This window comes from Tasmannia lanceolata, unplaced genomic scaffold, assembly GCF_043159265.1.
Source record: "Tasmannia lanceolata isolate RefF3 unplaced genomic scaffold, GAP_Taslan_0.1 ptg000013l, whole genome shotgun sequence".
Taxonomy (NCBI): Eukaryota; Viridiplantae; Streptophyta; class Magnoliopsida; order Canellales; family Winteraceae; genus Tasmannia; species Tasmannia lanceolata.
Genome location: NW_027518690.1, coordinates 14,104,732 through 14,114,526, shown reverse-complemented (window position 1 = coordinate 14,114,526; position 9,795 = coordinate 14,104,732). Strand labels below are relative to the sequence as shown.

Sequence of the window (9,795 nt, the reverse complement as noted above, 5' to 3'; positions counted from 1 at the left end):
TTTGGAACCCACATCCATTTGGTTCCAAATGGCTTAGATTTACATAAAATGTTCTTTTCAATCCAAATCATCTTAGTCTCAGGTAAAGATTTAAACACACATTCATTTTTAAAATGTCCTAATCTACCACAAAAATAACATTTTGTGCAACAAGTAGATGGACATGAAACATTACAAGAAGATTTAAGATTTTCATCATTTTTCTTCTCTTCTTGCAAATTTTGGTTTTCAAAAACCAATATCTCATTTTCTTTTTTACAAATGATTTACATCTTTGAATCAAGTCTTTGTTTACATTTATCAAATCATTGTTTATTTGATTCAAAGCATCATTCTTGAGCGAGAAATCATCAATTTCCAAGTGCAAAGAATCAATTTCGTTTTGTAGTTTGGAAATTGAGGAGTTGAAATCCTTTTTAATGTTAAAACTGTTTAAACAAGGATTCACAACACTACCATGTAAATGAGAAAGCATAGAATCTTCTAATGAAAGATGACAAGTATGATTTTTAAAGATTTCTTCAACTTTAATCCAAATCTCATGTACATCTTTACATGATGAAATTTTCTCAAAAACATGGGGAGACAACGAGCAACAAATTGCAATCAAAGCTCTACTATTTAATGTTTGCAATTTGGATCCTACTTTCCCTTTTTTAGAAATACCATTTTCTACAAGATTTAAGATCTCTAAATCCAAAGATCCTAAAAAGAACCCCATACGGGTTTTCCATTGCCCATAGTTGGTTCCATCAAAGGATGGAGGGATAGAGATGTCATGACCAATTTTAAAATCCATGGATTTTGCCAAATAATGATCTTTTAACTCTTACCGGTTAAGGCTTTTGACAAGAGCCCTAGCTTTGATACCAAGTGAAAATCCAAGGGTGGGCCCAATTGGCAACCTAAAAGGAGATTAGGTTGATACAAAAAAGACGAAGGGTCTTCCCACCGCAAACGGCGTGGGAAGGCTATCCGTGAGCCCTCTCCTAGTCCTCCTGCCTCTGATGAGGATATGTGCAATGAGGATGAAGATGTAGAGGTCGGCTCCCTCGGTCGTATAGAAACGAAGGGCATACTCCGAGGTAGGAAAGTCATTTTTAAAGATCTCGAAGTTTATAATGTAAAACCCTTATTTTTGGCCTTTGGATGGGTCAATTTTCTCGAAATTCATTGTGACTCGTACCCGACTCTCGTGAAGCAATTCTATGCCAATTACAGATTCGACAGAGATTTGAAGGTGTTCCAATCCAGAGTAAACAATAAAACCATCCATATGACACTTCAAAAGTTTTGTGAAGTTCTCTCTCTTCCCCCCACAGGCGACGAAATCTACTTTTGGCCCGGTAATATGGCTGAAATTAGTGCCTGTATACATGATCCGGTCGCCGCCTATGGAGAGCTTGGTTGCGAAGGCCCACCTACTGACGGGTCAACCAATGTATCGTACAATTCCCTCACCCCTATGTGTAAAGTCCTACACAAGATTCTGATGAGCAATATCACGCCTCGCGGAGGCAATGCTGACATGGTCCGGCCTTTTGAGGCTTTTATTATGCACCGACTTCTTCGCCGCACGCCCCTTCACCTTGGCTATATCCTCCTTAGGTTCATGGAGGACACGAGGATGAAGGCCTTGGCTAGTCTACCATTCGGGATGCTTCTCACGCATGTCTTCAACCATGAGATGTTGATACAAGGTGGTGAAGAACGCCTTAGTCCCTCTACTATGTTCAATGCTAAAACTATAAAGGCCATGTGGCTTGATATACAGGGCCCTGCTCCCCCTCCTCGTCAGCCGGGTCAGCATTTTGCATCACAGGAGTTTGTTGCGCAGGAGCTTCGTGCACATCATCAGTACCTTGACGGGCAGTTTACCGAGGTTCATCAGCTTCTATAATCCCATCATCAGGACCAATTGGCGACTCAGCAAGCTTTGACTGGGCTACGCACCGAGGTCTCCACCCTCCGCGAGGACTACGCCACGGCAGTGACCTCCCTTCGGCAGGACTACGGCACAACGGTCACCTCAGTCACGGAGTAGGTTTCTTCACTCCCCCACTTGGTCCGTCGTCTGTTGCCCTCAGATCATTAGACCGTTGCTGTGCAATTAATATTTTTTATTTACTGTTTTTGGCATGTATATGGATCGTATGTTATTATGGTTGTTGTGGTTGATATTATGGATTAATGGATGTTATGTTATATACGGGTCTCATATGTTATTATGGATGGATGGATGATATGTTACTATGGTTCTATTTTTGTGTCTTGGATGCATGGTATGTTTGTGATGGTTGTTATGAATTTCATTCAAGTATCTATATAGCTATGGTTCTTTTCAGTGATTTTTGGTGGTTTAAGTTTGGATGGTTTAGCTTCCACTCGTACGGTTTGTTATGGTTGGTATGAGTTGGGGAGGCGTATGTTGTTTGAAGTGATGTTTCATTGTTTAAATTTGAAGGGATTAGCTACGGTTGTCGTATTTGGTGTTGATGATCTTTACCTATGGTTGTTTGAAATTACCTGGGGAACCCTGTGTTGTTTCAAGTGATTAGCTATGGTTTCTCTATCGTTGTTGTTTCAATGGAGTAATACTGTGTTTGAATAGACTAATATGGTGTTTGAAGTTATTGTTGCTGGTTTCGACAGATATAGACGAACTTAAGAAAATTGTGGATCTTTCCCATCAATTATTTGCATCTTCGTCATGGTGAGTAACTGTTCTATTTTCCGTCTGCATCTCCTCGTGTTTCTACCTCAACTGTTTGATACTGCCATTTTTTTGCAGGCAAAATATGTTTTATCTAGATGTTGTCCGTCACGCTTTCAGCAGTCCTTAAAAAATATTCGGTTACGGGATGCACATAGGGATTTCATAAAGGAGACCCCATTTACAGATTTGATTATGCATGAGGGCCTCGAAGATGTGGAGTTGCGGAAGAAGATTTTGACAACATTGGTAAATAAAAGGGATCCCAAACAGAAAGCATTTTGTTTGGGCGGCATTGTAGTCCCCTTTCTAGTTAGTGATGTAACGAAAATATTAGGTTTAAGTATGATTAGGGAAAGGCCGCAATTAGATTGGTCTAGCAGGGATAGTGTGGATGGTTGGAGGTTTGGGGCTCCAACCGCCACCTTTGACGAGGTGGTCAAGGTTATTCATGCCGATATAGATTCAGACGAAGAAGACTTCGTGAAGTCGACTGTGAAACATTTGATATTGTTATTCTGTAGCACTGTCTTGTTTGCGCAGAGGGACCAGAAGGCATGTTCTTGCCTCTTCCTGTATATTGATCTGCAGACTATAGGAAATGTTGCATGGGCTTATCCCGTTCATGAGTTCTTGGTCAGATCATTAGATTCACATACTGCACTCCGTGGAAAAGGACATATATTGGGTTGCTCTATCCTTTTACAGGTAATTTTCCATTCATTGCATATAATTTTTTTGTTTCTATCTTATATGGATCTAATCTACTTTGATATCAGGTATGGCTATTTGAGCATACCACGTTATGGGCACCTAATTGTCCTGATGTGTATCCGTGTCTATTTAAGTGGACCGCTCAGATGGATACGAAGAAGATGGAGCATAAACAGTTGATTAACTGTATACTTCATGGGACGGTGAAAGCCTCAGAGGTGAGAGTAGAATGCATGTTGCTCGTTCTATGTCTTTCGTGTTATTTTTTACAGTCGTATTTGTAATTAATAATATGGAATGTATTCCAGGTGGTTAAGAGGGTCGAAGCTGTGGCAAGGGAAGATTCTCTACTTCGAGTCGATGATCAACACGACGATGCTAGTATTTCTTGCGATTCAGTTGGTTCAATTGTGGTTGCAGTGGGGGATTGCATGGATCCAACTGTGCCTGTACTGAGGGATCCAATGAGGCAAATTGCGACATATCACAGGAGGGAACGAAGGAGGAGTAGGAGAGGAAGAGGGGAACATGGGAAATCTGAGGTACATGAATCCGTTACAAAGAGGTCAGTGGGGGATGGCATGGGTCCAATTGTGCCTGTAGTGGGGGATTCAATGGCGCCAACTGCAGCAGAGCAGGGGAGGGAAAGAAGGAGTAGGAGAGGAAGTGAGGCACATGAGAAGTCCGAAGTAGATGAATCTATTACAAAGAGATCATTGTTGGAGAGGATAACCAAAGTTGAATGTGAAATGAGGGAGATAAAAACTCATTTGTTCGGGAGAGATTCGAGAAAGAGGGAAGGTTTGGAGTCAGGGAATGATATCTCAACGAAGATAACGAGAAAGAGGGAAGGAGAGGCTGAAATTAAGGATGGGGAAGCCGAGATTGTGACTGCGAAGGGGGAAGTAGGGGATGGTTTTTTGTAGATGATATGGGAAAATATTTAGTTGATGATAGCGTAGAACATATCTCTATTGATAGCCTAATTACTCGGGATGTCAGGGATGCTGCAGCTAATATGGTTATCTTGCTTGACAGTCCTGATTTGAACCCCAGTCACAGTAAGATATCAAATAACAAAGAAGATAAAAAACTGATTTGGAGCATTGAAAAAAATGTGAAGCAACGTCGAAGGAGGTTACAACCTAGTAGAGCACTCAGTTCACCGTATGTCATAAGCAACCGGAAAAGCATTTATGCTCTTCGCAATGTCACCGGGACTGCAGCGATGAAGGTGGATGCATTGGCAGCGCTACAACCTAGGTAAATTTTCGTACAACCTAGATTTTTTTGGAATTCTAATTTCTCCGATTAATTTCATAGATACGTTGTTTCAGTACAATTATATGAGCAAAGGTCCATAGAGGTAGATGACTTTTTACTGGATTTGCAGTGACAGAGTCATTCACAATGATGGGTACCACATGTGTAAAGAAGACTTGCTTATACTAACCGATCGTAGAGGGTGGTTATCATCTCCGGTAAGATGTTATATGGTTCACTTAGTAACGTAAAGAGTGAATAATGCGTTGCTACACATATCTTCTTAAATTCCTTCTCGTTGACCTATGGTCTGTTCTATAGATTGTTAATGTATATACGGATTACTTGAACTTGCGGGACGAATGTTTGCCAACAAAACAAAAGGGAGCATGCATTTGCCTTACTACCCATCTAGCTGTGAGATTAAATTCACTTATAAGTAATGGTTTTTGTTTTTGAAGCTGCAGGCAATTCTAACATTTCTTTTTCTGGCTGCAGCAACTTATACTTCATGAAAGATGTGAACGTCCCGATGCCTGTTCCAGATTCGTAAATCGTCTACAGAACATCCCACTTCAACAAATACGAAAAGTACTCATTCCAATTAACATAGATATGGTTCATTGGGTTCTTCTAGTGTTGGATATGGGGCATCGTATCTTCCTTCTTTACGATTCTCTAGTCGCTCGCACGGATTCTAGAAGGGTGCAACCCCTTATGAGTACTACTCTAAACTTGATTCGTAGGTCAATTATTAATTAATTTGTGCTGAGTACTGCCCTAACGTACGGAATTATTGATTTGTAGGTCGATTACCTTTTTCAATGGTTCAGAAGGGTGAAAGACATTGATATAAGTGCATTCTCCATTGATGTAGTGGCTGACCAGCCCATACAAGGTAACAGGTATGTTACGTGCAATTACTTCAGTTTACGAAACCTCCGTAAACGATTAATTCTTATTGTTGCATATATTCTTCATGTTTTACAGCCACGACTGTGGGCTGTTCGTTTTGAAAGAGATGGAATACATTACCCGTGATGCTAGCCTCGATTTCACCCAGAAAGATATTACGGCTATGCGAGCTTCGCTACTTTCCGAAATGTTGAATGGGGTGTATGTGACAGTATCCCTATAACTTGTTCACATTCTTACCTGTGAGACATTGTTGTTGGTTGTACATGTATTAGACTTCAATTGGTCACCAGCTGATTCGATACTTGCTCTCTTCGTTCCAGAAGTAGCTGGCGGAAATCAACCTGCTAGGGTGAGTGGATATTTTTCAAACAATTGGGAAACATCAAAATGTTTTATTTATTCATTATGATAATTGTGCTTGTTTGCAGGTAAGCCTTGTTCCAATTTCTGGCTCTCTTCAGCGTTAGTGGCAACTTGAAGAAGTCGTGGATGAAGAATGGCTTCAACATCTGCTCCTTCAATGGCAAGCTTCTGAGTGAGCAGGATCGGGAGAAGCTGAAGAAGTTGCAGGAAGAATGGGAGAGATGGGGGAAGCACTGGAGACAGTTGCATGAGATGGCGAAGCTACTGATGAAGAGGAAGAATATGAAGCCAAAGAAATGGAAGTTGAAGAAGTCGTGGATGTTACAGAACAGATTGTCTCATATGATTTTTTAGTACTAGTACTCATTGATCACACTCTAATTTTTTTTTCTTTTAACTTTTAAATGTTGATTGTATGTTTAATTTCAACCCATAACTGACACAGCTGGGACTTTTTGTTTTAATCCCTATGTTCAATGAAACCAAGAGGCAGGTGCTAATTTTTCTTTCACCCATTGGTCTCTCACTATTTATAAATGTAATTTGCAATTTATTATTTTCGCTGATATTGGCACTACAATGTTTTGATATTAGGGCGAAGTCCTGTTATCTTTGCCTTATCACAGCATTTTCGTAATTGTACTACTTTGACAGGTAGTTAAATAAAAAATGAGAAGGTGAGTTTCATCCATTATCAAAGCATGGGATCTGTTTCTCCCCTTTGAACTTTTCAGGTTTGTTTGTGGATCAATGCGTGTGTAAGGTAGTGCTTTTACTAAATCTGTGTCATCGTTTTCTCTGCCCTTGTTTGACCCCTTCACCTGAAATTCATTTATCTTGGCTGGACAAATGTTTTTCAATTCTGCCCATACGAAAAAAATACCGAAATTGCACCCAATATTACTTACACAGTTACATGTAAACCCCCTTAAAGGTTTGAATTTGTATAACGTAGCCCCCTCTTTGAAACACAAGCAATGGTAATGAAGACCTCATACACCCCTCCAAACCCCATTCCCATATCCAAACACTGGGTTTCGGACTGGATTTCATTGTACTGGATTTCGAATGAAGTCCAGTGGAATGGCAATTGTACTGGATTTCATTCGGAAGTCTGAAAGGTTTTGTCGGAATTCCGTTTCGGAAGTCCGAACAAAGTTTCGGCCTTCCGAATGAAGTCTAGTGGAATTGCAATTCTACTGGACTTACTTCGGAAGTCCGAAAGGTTTTTCGGAAGTCCAAACAAAGTTTCGGCCATCCGAATGAAGTCCAGTGGAATTGCAATTCTACTGGACTTACTTCGGAAGTCCAAAAAGTTTGTCGGAATTCTGTTTCGGACGTCCAAACACAGTTTCGGACTTCCGAATGAAGTCCAGTGGAATCGCAATTCTACTGGACTTTCTTCGGAAGTCCGAACGGTTGTTTGGAATTCCGTTTCGGAAGTCCGACCAAAGTTTCGGACTGCCGAATGGAGTCCAGTTGAATCGTAATTCTACTGGATTTCATTCGGAAGTCCGACGATGTTGTCGGACTTCCGAGTAGGCCTACGTAGAAATTGTTGGTCCACAGATGGAAGGGTTACGATGATCCGATGTTCCTGATTTTTTGGGCACACCCTATATATCTGACGGCCCATCAAATGAACGCTTCGGATGATCCAAACAATGTGGGCCGACTGACTTTTCGGTAGTGTTTGGAACCAATGATATTTCCAACACCAATGATACATTAATGATCACTTTTACAACAGTCACGATCAGCTGTACAACCAATTTAATACTATAAGTCTATAATAACGTTTAATTTATACAAATTCTGTGTGAGTAAATATCATGTGCAGTATGAAGTGTCACAAAATCGAGGCCACTTTGTACAAAAAAACCAAGAACTCCATCCCTAAGCAAAGAAAGGAGGTGCGAAGGACACACCGGACCTACAAGAGAAAGTTGCAACAATCAATAAAATGATGGGTTTGATAGCGAAATCATATCGAGTGAGTAATAATGGAACATACCTATTTTCTGTAGGTGCGGATGGAGGGATGGGCGTCATATTTAATTGACGATTTACAAGGGGGGAATTTTTGCACGTTCTTTTGTTGTGTCCAGGTTCCCCACATGATTTGCAGTTGTGATGTTCTCCAAATTGCAGCCCTCTTTCCATTCGTACTTTTTCGGTCGTCCAGGCTGTCTTCTTACTCGTGGTGGCAACACTACTTCTAAAACATGGGATGGCTCCGGCCAATGTGTGCGATCTAAAGTAGGGGGAATCACCTCCTCATATGTAGTCCGATAAGTTGAAGCCAAAAACCAATCCTGGCAGTACTTATATTTGTCCAGCTTGTTTACTCCCATGGCTGCTATGGCATGCCCACACGGCAATCCCATAATTTGGAAAAGACGACACGTACACGTTCTCTTCTCTAAGTCCACACGATCCGTATTAGTTGATGATATCACTTCATATTCATTCCAACTACACGGCCGGGGTATAAACTTACTGTCATATAGACATGATCTGTCTAACCATTTTTCTGCATTATGGGTCAAATGCGTTTTCCATTCAGAAGCAGCCTTGCGGCGAAGGTGGAAGTACTCTTGTACTTTCCATCTAGTGTGATCGACTAGAGCCGCGATCGGTAACTCCCGTGCGCCCTTTAATACGTTGTTGAAGGACTCCGTGGCATTAGTTGTCAACATATTCCACCTAGACCCTTTAAAGTATACATTAGCCCAGTTTTCTTTAGGAATCTCAGATATCCATTTCTCTGCTTTTGCGTTCTTCGCTTTAATACATTCCATCGTCTCCTTATAGTCTCTCTCCCTTAAAGCATATGCGGCTCTCGAAAATAGTTTGCAAAGTATTTGACTCTTAAAGGTCTTCAGGAAATTGGCATTGAGGTGACGAATACAGTAGCTATGGTATGATCCCGGCAATGCTTCGTCTATAGCTCTAGGCAAACCCTTCATCCGATCAGAGGAAATAGTGAATTCGTTGTTATTTTTTTCTGCTGGTATCACCCTCTGGCGGAGTAAACGAAGAAAGCATAGCTAGCTCTCATACATCTCATTCTCAACCACTGCATATGCTAATAGAAATAATCCACCGTCACCATCTACTGCAGTCGCAGCCAATAAAATTCCTTTATACTTGCCTCGCAAATGTGTCCCATCAATTAGTATCAGTGGTCTAATTGTTCGACTGAAGGCGCATATGCTAAGGCTGAATGACCAAAATAAACGACAAAATGTATTATCTCCACCCGTCCATAGCTGCCGACTTCGATATACACACATAATGGTGCCAGGATTGCATCTCTCCATCTCTTCAGCATATGCAGGAAGGATGCGGTAAGACGCCTCGGCATTTCCACACATTATTTTGTGTATAATGACCTTCGCATTGAAAGCCTTCGCATAGCTTATGGTTATACCCCACTTATCATTTATGTATGCTCTTATCAAAGTAGGCCTCACGTCTCCTAGGCGGGGAAATAACCCAAGGCAGGTGTCTGCTGCCCAAGCTGCTGTGACAAGGGGATGGTCATTACCCCTCAAAGTACGTGAGCATGTATGCTCTGGCACAAACCTTTTTACCATAACATGATCCAAATAATTTCTCCCACTGATTCTGAAGGGGCAACTTTTATCCTTGCATCTAACAGCATACTTTGTAGGCTTTGAATCTACTGGGACGAATACAAACTTTCGTTCAATTGCGTACTCTTTGACTTTCTTCTTAAATACTTTCAAATTCGGGAAGATTCCCCCCACCTTCATCTCCTCAAGTTCTATACGTCCCTCATTTAATTCATCTACAACCAT

The 9,795-nt window shown here is 41.1% G+C and overlaps 1 protein-coding gene across 1 annotated transcript; it reads right to left on the bottom strand.

The window, feature by feature from the left end:
* Positions 1–8,037: 8,037 nt before the first annotated feature.
* On the bottom strand, positions 8,038–8,940 carry LOC143890991 (uncharacterized). The gene has a single exon (XM_077395652.1). The coding sequence runs from the start codon at positions 8,938–8,940 to the stop codon at positions 8,038–8,040; it is 903 nt and encodes a 300-aa protein (XP_077251767.1).
* Positions 8,941–9,795: the final 855 nt, after the last annotated feature.